Source organism: Peromyscus leucopus, chromosome 22 (genome assembly GCF_004664715.2).
Source record: "Peromyscus leucopus breed LL Stock chromosome 22, UCI_PerLeu_2.1, whole genome shotgun sequence".
Classification (NCBI taxonomy): domain Eukaryota; kingdom Metazoa; phylum Chordata; class Mammalia; order Rodentia; family Cricetidae; genus Peromyscus; species Peromyscus leucopus.
The window spans coordinates 4,641,921-4,657,644 of record NC_051081.1 but is presented as its reverse complement, the minus strand read 5'-3'; the positions used below and the strand labels follow the sequence as shown (position 1 = coordinate 4,657,644).

The 15,724-nt window shown below is 49.0% G+C and overlaps 1 protein-coding gene across 1 annotated transcript; it reads right to left on the bottom strand.

The window, feature by feature from the left end:
- Positions 1-8,229: 8,229 nt before the first annotated feature.
- Ccdc105 (coiled-coil domain containing 105) lies at positions 8,230-15,507 on the bottom strand. Its single transcript, XM_028860347.2, has 7 exons — positions 14,784-15,507; positions 13,312-13,416; positions 10,615-10,813; positions 10,129-10,295; positions 9,925-10,020; positions 9,714-9,827; positions 8,230-8,603 (listed from the first exon to the last, which is right to left on the bottom strand). Exons 1-7 carry the CDS (start codon positions 15,351-15,353, stop codon positions 8,355-8,357), a joined length of 1,500 nt encoding a protein of 499 aa, XP_028716180.1. The 5' UTR covers positions 15,354-15,507; the 3' UTR covers positions 8,230-8,354.
- Between the last annotated feature and the right edge of the window lie 217 nt (positions 15,508-15,724).

Genomic DNA, 15,724 nt, shown 5'->3' with positions numbered 1-15,724 from the left:
GGATCTCTGTGAGTTCAAGGCCAGCCTGCTCTACAGAGTGAGTTCCAGGACAGGCTCCAAAGCTACACAGAGAAACCCTGTCTCAAAAAAAAACCAAAAACCAAAACAAACAAACAAAAAAAAACGAGAGAGAGAGAGAGAGAGAGAGAGAGCCAGTTGACTTTGAAGATGGAAGGAGAGGCCACAAGCTAAGGAAGGCTAGTGGCTTCTAGAAGTTGGAAATGTTCAGAAAAAACATTTTCTCTGCAACCCACAGAAGGTCCTACAGTCTGCCTGGTAAACTCATTTATGTATGTGTGTATGTTCGTGTGTGTGTGTGTGTGTGTGTGTGTGTGTGTGTGTGTGTGTGTATGTGTGTATGTTCATGTGTGTGTGTGTGTGTGTGTGTGTGTGTGTATGTATGTGTGTGTGTGTGCTCGTGTGCACGGACATGTATGCGTGCACCTGCATGTGTGTGCATGTGCCTGTGGAAACCAGAGTCAACTTAGCCATTTCCCCCCTTTTCCCCCCTTATTGTTATCTTTGTGATGTGTGTGTACGCCCAAGCCGTGGTGTACGTATGGAGGTTAGAGACCAAATGTGTGGCGGTAGTCATTTCCTTCCACCTTTATTGGGGTTCTGGGAATTGAACTCAAGTTGTCAGAATTGAGTGACAAACTCTTTTACTCACTGAACCATCTCAGGAGCCACGTCTTGATTTTGGGGGACACAGTCTCTCATTGGTGCCTGGGACTCACTGATTAGGCAACACTGGCAAGCCAGAGAGCCCCAGGCAATCACCTGTATCCTCAGAGCTGACATGACAAGCGTATGCCATCATGCCTGACGTTTTATGTGGGTGCTGGCCACCAGACTCAGGTCCTCATGCCTGTAAAGCAAGTAATTTAATAACTGGGCTCTCTTCCCAGGGCCAGTAAACCTGTTTTGGATTTTTAACACTAGAACTAAAGGTTAAAAGCACTAAATTCATTGTACATTATTATAATATTAACAACAAACTCTTACAGAAGTGAAAACAGCTGAAGTCAAGAGAGAGTTGTCCGAGAGGCGGGGAGCCTGAGGAAGACAGGGGCAATTGTGTGGATGTCAGAGCCTTAAGGGCCACAGTAAAATGTGTTCCAGGAGTAACGGGCGCTGTGGCAGGTGGTGGGGACCAGAATGCGGGAGACACATGTGGAAACTGTTGTGCTTTGAATAAGAGGCGTCCCCCGGCGGTTCTCCTGTGTTTGAACACTTAGATCCCAGGTGGCGGTGCCGTGTGGAGAGGTTGTGAAACCTTTGGGAAGAATGTCACTGAGGGCAGGCTCGAGGATTTATGGCCGCATCTACTTCTTACTGTCTCTCTTTCCCAGCTTCTTGTGTGTGGAGAAAGATGTCAGCAGCCAGCTTCCTGCCTCTGCTGTGATGCCTTCCCCACTCTGACATACCCTGTCCCTCTGGAACGGTGGCTCTCAACCTGTGGGTCGAGACCCCTGTGGGGGCTGCATATCAGATATCCTGCATATCAGAGACTTACATTACAATTCCTAACATTAGCAAAATTACTGTGATGAAGTAGCAGCGAAATAATTTTATGGTTGTGGGAGTCACCACACGTGAGGAACTGTATTGAAGTGCTAGAAGCATTAGGAAGGTTGAGGACCACTGCTCTGGAAATGTGAGCTAAAATAAACCCTTTCTTCCTTAAGTTGCTTTCGGTCATATTTTATCATAGCAACAGAAAGGTAACTAATACAGACAGCCAGGCAGGAGGCTTCATAGGAACACCCAGGCGGATGTTGGCATGGACCACAAACAGGTTAGGGTGAAAGGAAACGTGTTTAAGATTATCAAGAGGTCTATGATTTGAGCATGGTTCACCCCTCAGTATTGGAAGCCTGGCCTCTAGTGTGGAGGTAATAGCAGTTTGGGGATCTTTAAGAGGTGAAGCCTACCATTAGATGGCCACCTATCTATGCACATATGAGAAGCACTAATTAGCTTCAGTGGGTTGTTCAACAAAAGAGGCATGAAGCTGGGAGACAGACATGGGAGGACAGATCTAGGATTTAGTGAGAGTTATTACAAGGACAAGCCTGACCCTGGATCCATCCATGTCTTTCTGGCTTGGAACAGTGTCTTAGTTTCTTTTGCATTGCTGTGGTAAGACATCATGACCAAGACAACGTATAGAAGAGTGTATTGGGGCTTACAGGTTCACAGGGTGAGTCCACGACCATCACGTGGGGAGCAGGGCAGCAGGCAGGCAGCTGAAGCGTTAGATGGGAGTTTACATCTGATTCTCACGTTTGGGGGTGGGGAAGAGAGAACGTGTGTGATAACTGGGAATTTCATGGACTTTTGAAACCTTAAAGTACCCCCTCCAGCGCCACACCTCCTCCAACAAAGCCACACCTCCTCCAACAAAGCCACACCTCCTCCAACAAAGCCACACCTCCTCCAACAAAGCCGCACCTCCTCCAACAAAGCCACACCTCCTCCAACAAAGCCGCACCTCCCCCAACAAAGCCACACCTCCTCCAACAAAGCCACACCTCCTCCAACAAAGCCACACCTCCTCCAACAAAGCCACACCTCCTAAATCTTCCCAAACAGTTACACCAACTGGGGACTGAGCGTTTCAGTATATGGGAGCCGATGGGGGCCATATTCATTCAGAGACCACAGGTGGGGTCTTTTATACTTACACATGTTATTTATCATAGGTCCTCATCAGCGCTAACCTGGTTCCATTTTCTGTGTCCTGGAGTCTCTAGAAATGTGAACTAAATAAATTGTTTTTCTTTCTAAAGTTACCAAGCTTGAAGTAGTTTAGTTACAGTAGTAAAAATGGGTGGATACAAAAGTAAAATCAATAGGATATTTTGCAGACAAAATTGCTCTGTCTAGTAGCACATACTTGTAATCTCCATTACAAGGAGGCTGAGGCAGGAGGATTTTGAGCCAGCCTGGACTAGTTAGTCAGATGCTGTCTCGATAAGTAAGTAAGCAAGCAAGTAAATAAACAACAAGAAAAAAGTAAGTACACACTTCTCATGCTCCACAGTGTATTGTTTTGCTTTTTATTTGTGTGTGTGTGTGTGTGTGTGTGTGTGTGTGTGTGTGTGTTTTGTGTGACACTGTTCTTGGGGAGATGTGAAGAAATTTCTGCTGACCCCAGATAGAGAACCAAAGTACAAATACCACCAAAATCTAACTTGGTGAACCAGTTAATTTTATTGGGGTTGCTTATAGGAATATGGGTGACGGGTTAATTACAGGATCCAAAACGACTCAAAGACAGCTGCATCACCAAAGCCTTCCCCACTATGAGAGCTGGAAGCCTGGAGCACAGTGCACAGTCTACAACTGCTCAGCAAGTTAGGAGGTGTCCTTTCCAGGAAGCTCCATCGGTCTGAGCCCCTTTCAGGAGGCTTGGGTTGTCTGAGACTCTTCGAGGCAGCTTGGCTTTTCCGAGAGTGACTCTAGTGAATCTGCTCAGTTTCAGGGACTTCCTGAAACTATTTTGAGTTGTATAATTCTGTCTTTATGGAACTTCCCTTCGAGACACAGTGTCCACCCCCCAACCCCCACCCCCAGTTCAATCTACTGTTTCACCTCCTTGGAAACATTCTGTCCTAAAAGAACACATTTCACCCAGTGGTGGTGGCACATGCCTTTAATCCCAGGCAGAGGCAGGTGGATCTCTGAGTTCAAGGCTAGCCTGGGCTACAGAGTGAGTTCCAGGACAGGATCCAAAGATACACAGAGAAACCCTGTCTTGAAAAACCAACCCAACCCAACCCAACCCAACCCAAACCAACCAACCACCCAACCAACCAGTTTCATACAGCCTATGTTTTAAGAGGTTTCCTTCCAAAATGGAACATTTTAACCCCAGAGGAAACTCTTACACAAGTGTGTGTTGTGCTTTAACCATTGCGCCCTCTCTAGGCCCAGCAGCTATTTCAAAGTGAGATTAAAAAGGCCTTTGAACAGGCTGGAGAGATGGCTCAGTGTTTAAGAGCACTGGCTGTTCTTCCAAAGGTCCTGAGTTCAATTCTCAGCAACCACATGGTGGTTTACAACCATCTGTAATGAGATATGGTGCCCTCTTCCGGCCTGCAGGCAGAACACCATATACATAATAAATAGTTTTTATAGACAATAGTTTTTTTTTTTTTTTTTTTTTTTTTTTTTTTTTTTTTTTTTTTTTTTTTTAAAGGCCTTTGAACAAGTGAGTCAGGCGTGTCCAGTGTAGAAGGGAAGACTTGCAGACCTGGACTATTTCAAAAGATGTGTCTGTTCAGCTCATTTCCCAATTTCACGTTGGACTACGTATTTTGGTTAATATCTTTTAGTTCCATGTATACTCTACACCAGTGGCTCTCAACCTTCCTGATGTTGAGGCCCTCTAATACAGCTCATGCTGGGGTGACCCTAACCATAACATTATTTTCATTGTTACTTCATAACTGTAATTTTGCTACTGTTACAAACTGTAATGTAAATATTTGTGTTTTCTGATGGTCTTAGGCAACCCTGTGAAAGGGTCATTCGACCCCTGTCACAACCCACAGATTGAGGGCTACTGCTCTGGACATTAGCCTATTCCTCAATCAGATGGAATAAATACTCTCATGCTAGAGGCATCTCTGTACCGTCGATGGCTCGACGGCTCCCTTCGCTAAGTGGAAGCGCTTTCGGTGACACAACGCTGCCGGCCACCTCTTGCTCTTGTTTCCTGTGTTTTGTGGCCGGTATTCACAAGTCAGACCGAGCCCTGCATTTGCTGAGTGGCGCATCTGAGCCTCATCACAGCCTTCAGCTTATTCCCTCTTCTCTAAAGTGTAGATCTGACGCCACCTTACGGCCTCCCAGAGGAAGTGTCTCGCTGAGTCCCCGGAACTCGCCCCTGGGAATCAGCTGACACCTCAGGTGTCCCAGCCGCGGTGGGATTGCGCAAATCCTGCGTGGGAAGATTGTGTAAGAGGTGACAAATGGGGCTGTGTCAGCAAGGATGCGGGCAGTGGCCTGCAACCCGTGGGGCAAGGCATCACTTGCAAAAAGGACATTTGCATCCGAGGATGGCTTCTGAGTGTCAACAAGCAGACCTGCGTGCAGGGAAGTGCCGTACCTTAAAAAAACAAGTGGTTCTATCTATAGGGAGCAGCAGCCAGTGGGGTCCACCCTGCTGTTTCCTAACAGCTTCGGGTCCTTTGAAACCCACCTGTGGAAAAACCCCAGCAGTTAATAGCAGGTTGGTGCTGCTCTATCACCAGATGTTTTCTTGACACACAACTCACATCTTTGTAAAAACAGTTAGTCACTCTAGCTATGCTTTAGAAAGTCCCTGTGAGCACCAAATCAGTAAATGCTGGACCGTGGCTCTTTTGGGAAATGAAAGGTGAGCTTACTGTGAACCTCTGACCACATTCTAATCAAATAATCCACACCCAATCTTGTTTTCGGCTTCTGTTTAAAGGTACTTTATTTAGGACATAGATATTGTTGATGCGTTTACAGTAAACAGCATTGTAATTCGAGCCTAAATGAAGCTTATATGATGAGTCAGTCTTTTATTTATTTATTTTTGTGTGTTTGTGTGGTATAGTGTATATGAATGTATGTGTGTGCATATGGCTCAGGTGCACATGTGTGTATGTGGAGACCAGAGGTTAACATCAGGTGACTTCCTCTGCAACTCTCCACCTTAGTTTTTGAGATAGAGTCTCTTGCTGAACATGGAGCTTACCAATTGATTAGACAGGCTGGCCAGTAAGCCCCAGGAATGAGTCTGTCTCAGGACCCCCAGCTCTGAGGTTACAGATTAGAATTGCCAGGCCCGGCTTTGATTTGGGTGTTGGGGATCTGAACTTGGGTCCTGCTTTTCTGACTGAGATATCTCCCCAGCCTCCCCTGTGATTGTTTGTCCTTTAGCACTCTCATACACATATGTGACACATTCTGATCCCCCCCCCTTATCTCATCCCTATCAGTTCCCTTCACAGATTGATGTCTTTTTGTTTGTTACCCACTGAGTTTAACCAGGGATGTCTGTGTGACCATTGGAACAACCCACTGGAGCCTGGTGGGTTTATCAGTGGGTACTCAATTTAAGACTTTCCTCCATGAATCTATCAGTAGCCACCAGGAAATCCATTGATTTTCCTCCATGAATCTATCAGTAGCCACCAGGAAAGAGTAGAGCCCCAAGAATCCCTCCCCCGTCCATACCTAACTGTTGACAGGCTCAGTCCTAGGCCCAGCTGCAGGCTGCCTCAGCCTGTATGAGTTCATGATTGCATCTGTCCTGTCTAGAAGATGGCATTCTTTAGCCATTCACCTTCTTCTAGCTCTTACTGTCTTCCTACCTTTTCTGCAATGGTCTCTGGAGCTTAGAGGGAGTGGTATTTTTTTTTTTTTAGGGAAGGTCTCTCATGGCTCAGGCTGGCCTTGAGCTTACTGTGTAGCTGAGGATGAACCTGAACTCTTGATCCTCCTGCCTCCACCCAGATGCTTGGATGACAGATCTGTGCCAACACACCTTGCGGTGTGGTTTTTCGCCAAGAAACATCATGACCTTTTTGCACTTAGGGATCTTTTTTTTTTTTTTTTTAATTTATGTATGAATGCTCTGCATGTATACCTGCATGCCAGAAGGGGGCATCAGGTCCTATTATAGATGATTGTAAGCCACCATGTGATGCCAGAAGAGGGCATTAGGTCCTATTATAGGTGTTTGTGAGCCACCACGTGGTTGCTGGGAATTGAACTCAGGACCTCTGGAAGAGCAGCCAGTGCTCTAACTGCTGAGCTCTCTCTCCAGCCCTGCACTTAGGGATCTTAAGACAATGTTTGTGCACTACCCCTGGAGGGCATCTGACAGTGAAACCACGAACGGGAAGCATGAGAAGTGCAGACAGAGGGTGAGAAGTAGCCTGCCAGGAGGATGCTTGTTCCCAGTTAGGCGGCTGAAGCAAGGAGGCGGGGCCTCTCCTGCTTTGTCCCTGCTGGGGAGTCAGAATGGCTGGAGACTTCCACTGCTCTGTGACTGTCTGCAGATGACCACAAAAGCATCACAAGCATTGATTGGTAGCTCAAGATTTTTCTTAATGAGGAGGGGAACGCACAAGTATGGGATCTGATTGGTGAAGTTCAACCATCATGTCTTTACTAAGTTCCCTTGAGTTGGGGCTTGAAAGATGGCTCAATGGTTAAGAGTGTGAGTACTGTACTTGCAGAGGATGGGGATTCAGCTCTCAGCTCTCAGCATCAACAAAGGGTGGCTCACAACACTCTACAAGTCCAGCTCTGGGGATCTGATGCCCTCCTCTGGCTTCTGTGGTCCACTGCATTTACATGCACACTGACCTCCCAATACAAGTACATATAATTGAAAAAACAAAAGCAAACAAACACTCCTCATAGTTCCCTTCCAGTGAGTGTGCTCCTTCCTGATTGGTTGGGGGAACGGGAGAGAGCCTGACAGGTGCTGATGTAAAAGTCTGAGCCCTAGGAGTCCTGAGACTCCTCTCAAGTCAACACTGGTTGAATCCATGAATTCAGATTTCCCAGTGGGACTGCAACAATCGCCCTTGTCTGTATATCCCAGGCCCTGGGATCCCGGGAGAACAGAGAGTAGAGCTCTCTGCTGGTGTTCGAGGATACATACGGGAGCGCACAGGAGGAACTGAGCTCCTACAGGATGTGAACACTCAAGGGCCTCTCCCAAAAGAACACTGCTGGCTGCAGGGAGTGGGTTCCCGAGCTTCACCAGGGCAGTGACCGTATCAGCTGTGCCCAGTGCTGCCACCTGCCTGGTTCAGGGCCGAGGATAGAAGCAGAGGTCAGAGGCATTCTGCTAAGAGGGCAGGCTCTACAGCGATGGATGAAGATCCTGGGTGACCTTGGGCAATCGGCTTAAACTTCTCTACACCTGTGTTTCCTCAACTATAAGGTGGAGCTGTTAATAATGATAACAGCTTATGTTACTGCTCAAGTTATGATAGGCAGCAGCTATGCTACTGACCTTCTACCAATATATTCTTCTTTTCTTCCTACAAGCATTCAAAATAGGTGCTGTAATATTCATTTCACAGGCCAGAGAGACTGAGGTCAGAGAAAGGCAGTGTGTGTGGCCCAGAGCCAAACAGCTTGAAACCAGGGACCTGGGATTTGAACCCTAACAATTTGACAACAAGTACATAGGTTTTTATGGCACGACTGACATACAGTAGGTGCCTAATAAGTGACAATATATTTAATTATAGTTCTGCTAGAGGGCGTTTGGAGGGAAGATGAGTCAGAGGGAGAGAGGGAGGGAGGGAGGGCCATCCGTTTGGGAACATCTCTCTAGTCGCCTGAGCACAAGGTCACTTGGGGGCGGTACTGGTTTGGCTGCGCGGTGGTGTGCGAGGGTCCCAGTCGTTGACCAGGCGCTGTGCCTGCTCATAGCACACGTGTGGGTGGCGCTGGCGTAGGCGCAGGCGCACCACATCGTAGTCAACATCATGTCCTATCTTTTTGCAGTTGAGGCCCCAGGCGAGGTTGTCGTGTGTTGTACGGAGCTCCGCTAAATTCTTTTCCATGTGCAAGTTGTGGCGCGTCAGCTTGTCAGTACCCTGGAGAGGGAGGGGCGGCGATCTTGCTGGGGCAGGGCGGGGCCTCGGCGAGGAGGTGGCCGGGCTGCGCTGGGAGGGGCGGGTCCTGGCAAAGGAGCGAGGGGCTTTGCAGGGGAGGGACGGTGCTTTAAAAGGGACAGGACAGCAGGTCTGTGCTGTGGGGGCTCAGGCCTTGTGGAGAAGGGACGTGGCCGCGCCGGCGGAGGGCAGTGGGCGTTCTGGGCAGGGTCGGGGCTTTTAGGAAGTAATGGAGCTAGCAAAGTCTTTCTGGGGAGGATCGAGGCGGTGCTGGGAGCGGTGGAGCTGTTCTGAGGTGGGGCGGAGCCGTACTGGGGAGGAGGAGGGGCCGTATTGGTAAGGGAAGGGATGGATGTGTTGGGGCGGAGCGGGGTCATACTGAGGAGATTTGTAGGTTCTTGCTGGGGAAAAGTTGGTTGGTGTTGGGGAGGGAGGAGCTGTGCTGGGAAGGGAGGGGGCAGTACTGGAAGACTGTCAGACAAACCCAGGGCCTTCAGCTGGTGCTATATGGGGCAGTCATGAGCGTAGAGTAGATGTGACATGGGTCAGAATTCTGTGCAGGAGGCAGGTGTTAACACTTGGGCCAGGCGTCCACCTGGAAGGGCCCCACTTTCGGAAAAGCATAGATGAGTTACAGGGGTCCCAGAAAAAAGCTGGCCCAGGTTTGCGTGAAAAACATAAAAAACAAAACAAAACAAAACAAAACAAAACCAAAAAACCAAAGCACAAACACAAATGGCCGAGACAGCTGAAGGAGGAGAAGCTCTTGTAGCAGGGCGCTCCAGGAGTGGTGGGACACATCTGAGCTGTGCATGCTAAGAGTTTCAGAGCTGGGCTGTGGGAGGGGCCACACCATGAATGGTGTGGCGGGGCAACCCGGCTGGATTGAAAAGCTAGCTGTCAGAGGCGGACCGGCAGCGAGCACTTCTTCCTTGGTCAGGAAGCTTGGGGGAGGCAGCTTACCAGGCCATGGAGGAGGCCATGGAGGGGGACATGGAGGGGGACATGGAGGGGGACATGGAGGGGGACATGGAGGGGGACATGGAGGGGGACATGGAGGGGGACATGGAGGGGGACATGGAGGGGCCGTACCTGGGCAAGGCGCGTAGCCTCGGGGAGCTGGGTGCCCACGTGTCTCTGATACATGCGAACCAAGGGTCTGTTCAGTTTCTCTCGAGCCTCCAGGTTTCTTTTCAACAGAGGACCCTGGCAGAGTTCGTTGTGGGGAGCAGTGAGGCCAAGCCTACCCGATACCTGCCTTCTCCCGCCCCCTTCTCATAGATTATTCTTCCTCAAAACTTACCTTGATAAGGCCCCTCGTGACATACATCTCTTGATTGAATTTCATGCACCGGTGGATAGTTCCCCTCATTAGCCCTAAAGTCATAGTCATTCTTTCCTGCAGATGGGGGCGCACAGGGGTCTCTTACTGGGTTATCTGTCCCCTCCTTCCCCACCCACTCCAGCAGCAGCCACCCTCTGGAGCCTCCCCAGGCCGCGTGGGCACCTTCAACTCCAGGGTCTCGCGCATCTTCTGTGCCAGTGAAGCGCATACGCGGTCGCTGATGTTCTGTTGTTGATTCTGAATGTCCACCTCATTCTTTGCCATCTCCGCTAAGGTGTCCTTGGACTCCATCAACAAGCGCTTGGCTTCAAACAAGGCCTTAGCGCAGGCTGTGAAAGCACAGGATGTACATGGGGCCACAGGCATCTCTGGTTCTCCTCCCCTTCTCCCCTGCTACCCTCTCTATGATGGTGGTGGGCCAGGGGTGAAGCGCCATGGATGAAGGACTGGGAGAAAGCCCGGATAAGGGCTAGTAAGTGAGGGTAATTTAAATCGTGCATTAGGGTTGACTTCTTTTGAAATAGACTCTGTGAATGTATGGGTGTTGTCGGAAGTGTCCAGGGAATGAGGCCAAGCAAAGCTGTGTACTTAAGGAACAGCTAGTTAAGGGAGCTGTAGGTTTAGCAGACACCCTCCTGTGGTGCCTACCTGGGGTGTATGTGCCCACAGGGTCAGGGGGAGGCGTTTTTTGGCCTTGAGTTCGAGGAGTTGGGGGTCGAGTGATGTCCACCCACGAGTGGCGGCCAGCCTGCTCCAGAACCTTGTCCAGAGGCTGGTTCATGAGTTCCACAGCTTGAAGCCTTTCCTGACAGTAGAAGTCCAGAGTGTCCCGGCAGGAGGCCAGAGCCTGAGAGCCGGAGAAAGAAGGCAAAAACTAAGCTTGGAGTCGGGGGAGGGGCCGAGCCCATCACAAAGCACTTGGGCCTCTAAGCTAGCCCAGCTCACTGTTCTTGTGAAGCCCAACGTCATCAAAACAGAAGTCTTTTTGCATATGTATATATCCTTGTAAACACACCTCTCACCTAGATGCTGCAGAGCTTTTCAGTAACCCGTGCATTTTCCTGTTGCCTCTTCTCTTTGTCTCCTGAACCAAGCTGATAGTTTGGCTTTATTATTATTTTTGGGGTAGTGGTGGTGGTGGTGGTGGTTAGCAAACTACAGCCTATAGACTGGTGGCCTGCTTTGATTTTTATTTATTTAAACTTTAAAAAAGGACTTATTTATTTATGGATATGAATGCTCGATCTGCCTGTACACCTGAGTGCAAGAATAGGGAATCAGATCCCATTATAAGATGTTGTGAGCCAACCTGTGGCTGCTGGGAATTGAACTCAGGACCTCTGGAAGAGCAGCCAGTGCTCTTAACCTCTGAGCCATGTCTACAGCTCCATGTTTATTTATTTTAATCAGGATACAGTCATAGGCCTTTTCCTGGGCACACTGGGTCTGGTGACTTTATGGGGCTCTGGCCTCCTTGAGTAGTTATGATGGGGTATACAGAACACAAGGCTGAAGGCATTTGTCATCTGATAGTGAGAAAAAGCCTACTTAAGATGGCTTAGCAGGTCAAGGTGCCTGCAGCTAATCCTGATGACCTGAGTTTGAAACCTAGGACTCATGGTAGAAGAAGAGATGCTCACAACTGTATCGTTCCAGCTCCATGAAGAATTGATACCACTGGCTTCCTAGGGGCACCTGAATGAAATGTACAGCCTCCCTTTCCAATATACATACACATCATTTAAAACAATCAAAAAATGGTCCTGTGGTATAACTCAGTGTGTTCAATTCTAGTACTTAAAAAAAGTCTTCCCTACAGGGATCAAAATATTTATCAAGTCCCTACTGTGTGCCAGAGTGTGCTCAGCGTGGGTTTGGTGCTCAGCTAACGGGGCAAATTGGTCAGGTACCATTCCCAATCTGTAGACAGGACTGACTGGCTGCTGGGTACCAAGAGAAGAGGGCTATTTATTGGTTTGCTGTGGTTTTAAAAAAATGTTTTTTTTTATTGCCAGTCAGTGGTGGTGCATGCATTTAATCCCAGCACTCTGGAGATAGAGGCAGGTGGATCTCTTATGCAAACGATAGGAAAATGTAATGGAATCCAGCTACTGTCACAAAAACTGCTACTTGGAAAGGTCAAGGACTTTTCCAAAGGTCAGGCCATGGCTTAAGAAGTCTTGGTGATATTTTAGCTTTTTAAAATATATATATATATATATTTTGGCTGGTTCCTACAATGATTTTCTTGTATGCTATGTGCTTCCAAGAACCCCTAACAGTGTATTTACCTAAAATACCTATCAAGCCTCCAAGGCCAAATGATCTCTTGAACTAAGGTAACACCCTTATGGGAACAACCCCTGCGTCTCCTAGGTCAGGCAGATAGCTTTATTTCTTGTGCAGTTTTAGCTGAGACCCTCCTTTCTCATACAGCCTTACTAACATTATAGACTCCTAACATCTAACCACTTCTAGGAATGTAGATTGAGCACATAAATTCCCTTTCTCTGATTTCTTAACCGATTTTTAACTCACTTGATCTCCTCCTTTACCACTCCCCTTTTGGGTTGTAAAAGAAAGCCTGACAGTCACTGCCTGAGGAAAACTCTTGCCTGCCTTTATGACCCTGTAAGAATTCAAGCCTGGTGACCTTGCTTTAGCGAGAACACTGCTGTTGTATAGGTATATCACCGTAAACCTCAGAGACTTGAAGATTGACAGGATTTTTGAGGATTTTGACTGGAGAACTAGATGGAGAACTAGGAGGATGAGATGGAAGATGAGGAAGAGTCAGATGGGGAAGTACTAGATGGGCAAGAACTAGATGAGAAGGACCTAGATGAGGCAGAATTAAGATGAGAGAATTAAGATAGAACCTAGAGGGGACAGCAGATAAATATAGAAGGAAAGGAGCTAGGCATGAGAAGAGAGCTAAAGCTGTGTGGATAGGAATTTATCCCAGAGGAATAAAGTAGACCAACTAAGAGCTTGGTGTACTTAGATTCTTTTCCTGAAAATAATTCTCACCGTTCGTAGTTTCTCTTCTGGGCCCCTGGGAAGAAGATTATTAAGGCTGGTCCTTAATAATATTCAAGAGATCTCTGAGTTCAAGGTCAGCCTGGTCTACAGAGTGAGTTCCAGGACAACCAGGGCTACATAGAGAAACCCTGTCTTGAAAAACCAAAACAGTTTTTTATTAGCATATGCTAATTTTACACCGTGGGTTTCGCTGTGACATTGTCATAACTGTACACAATGTACTTTGACCGCATTCACCTCCCCTTAGGTCAGAGCAGTTTGTGCACTAGGCATCCAGGCGTCCCTCTCCAGGTACCCCCTAACCTTGAGCAAGGTCTCCGATTTTTCCATGTCTTTCTCCATTTTTCTCTTCATGGACTTCAGCTCCTCTTTCTCCCAGACAAGCATGCTGTCAGCCTTGTCCGGAATCTAGAAGACAAGGGGAGAATTACTCTCAGGAGAAGGCTGGAGAGGGATTTTATCTTTCATGGTGGAGAGGACGTCACATCCTTGTGAACTGCAGAGTTTGGAACTTGGAGCTGGAGGAGTTCCACTCCGTTGGGAGTTGGGAGTAGGGGGTGGGGTTGAGAACTGATCTCTGCAGGAGGCCCTCTCGTGCAGAGGTTTGGGGGTGCTTTTTTTTTTTTTTTTTTTTTTTTAATCGAGTGTCTATGACTTGCTGAGGGAGCTGTTTGCTGGCTTTTTAAAGTTTGCAGTTTGGGCTAGGCTCCTGGGATACCACCCGTCTCCATCCCTTGGTGCCGGGGGTATAGGCACTCTCATCCATGCCTGGCTCTTCTGTGGATGCTGAGGATTCAAACTCTAATCCTCAAGTTCACATAGCAAGGGTTCTTACTCGATGAGCTATCTACCTAGCTCAGGGCTGGGTTTTATTTTTTGTTTTGTGTAGGGTGTGGTTCATCTGATTTGAGACCTATGGCATCATCAAGTGCCCTCCTAAGCTGGGTCTGAAGGTTATTTCTCCCTGGAAGTTGGGGCATCAAGGCCTTGTGGCCAAGGGTGACCCTGTGGGTCTGGGAAACTGTTAGGGCAGGGGTAGAGGTGAGCTGATGTTCAGACTTGGGGCTGTGAATTTTGCTCGTTGGGAAGATTTCCATGCAGTGTGACTCAGGGAGGATTTGGGACAGTTTGTCTATTGCGGAAAGGGGCTGGGGATTTTGTCCTTTTGTAAGCAGTCTGACAGGAATGGAGATATTCTAAAGAGACACTTATGTCCTTCAATCTGACTATCAGTGAACACCAGGAAACTGGAATTCACCCCAGGCATTTCATGCTGGGAGAAGGAAAGGCCTGCTGCCAGCTGGAGGAGGAACTTTCATCCCAGAAAGGGTTTTCACACAGTACTGACTGCTGCATCAGACCACCTTGCTGGAGAGACAGAGCTGAGACAAAAAGTCAGCGATGGGCAGGACTATGCCTTGACTCGGACTGCTTAGATGTGAGAATCTTTAATCTCACGGAGGACCACGAAGATGGACAGAAGAGGGTCACTCTTCTTCGTCCCTCTTCTCAATGTGGCCTCATTGATTAAATACCCTTTCTGCTTTTTACTATTAATTTGACTGTTCTAATTGGCTTATAGAGGACGGGTGGCCGAACTTGATTTCTTGGGGGCACAGATTGTGACTCTAATTTCGGTAACGCTTTTGTGTGTGTGTGGGATTCTCAGGTTTAGCCACCCTATCCTCACTGGAGATGGAGCATGGGAGGTTTTTTCTGTCTGAGGAAGGAAGCGTCAGCCTCTGCCTCTGGTGTGGCGGCGGGGAGGGACGCACCTTCTCGGACTTGGGTCGGTAGCCCCGCAACTTGACGCTCTGCTGGTTGATGAGCAGGCCCTTGCGCACCTCGCTGAGCCTGCGGTCACTGGCTTCGCGCTGGCGCAGCAGCAGCCGCAGCTGCCCATTGATCTGGTGCTGCGCGCGGCCAAGGCGGGCGGCGGTGAGGCGCGCTCCGCGCGCGTGCGCGTGCACCACCTCTGCGGTCTGCTGGGCACGCGCGTCGCGGTGCATGGGCAGCGGCAGGCGCGCGTACCAGGCCGGGGGCTTCATCTTCCCTTTCCACAGAGTGACGCCTTCTCCGGGCGGTGGCTTCTCCAGGGTGCCTCCGCCTTTCAGCATCTCCACGCGAAAGCGCCAGGGCTCCATGTAGGCGGCTCGGCCCAGGTGGTGAGCCACATTCGGGTCCAGTACACTGTCTTTGGGCTGCCACATGGTCACCGCCTCCTGCCCGCAGCGATCGGTCAGAAGGTGCGCCTTGCGAGACGTGGCCTGGGCCGCCTGGCGCCATTCTGGAGCCCCGACGCGGGAGTCCTGGCCGCGGTCGGTGGAGGGGAGCACCACAGGCATGGTTCCTAACTCGGTACCAGGATTTGGCTCGGGATCCCCTCGCTGAATGGGCAGGGGTCCACCCACCCCTAACCACACACTACTATTTCCTGGCGGCTAGAAGGAGTGCGTCCAGAGCTCCCCTCACCATGGCGACGAGGACAAGCATGCAGATTGCGTTCCAGGGGGTGGGGGAGGGGAACAGTAAGCTGGAGAGGCGGGATCCTGCCTGGAAATTCTGTGGGAATTTTCGAGGAAGCCACTTTTATGGAGTTCCTCTCGCTGTTTCTCTTGATTTTGGAAGGATGTCAGCCAACCTATCCCTTCTAGCAGACACGGTCTTTCATTTTGAAAATCCTAGGGGATCCATGAGCACTACTAGTACTAATATC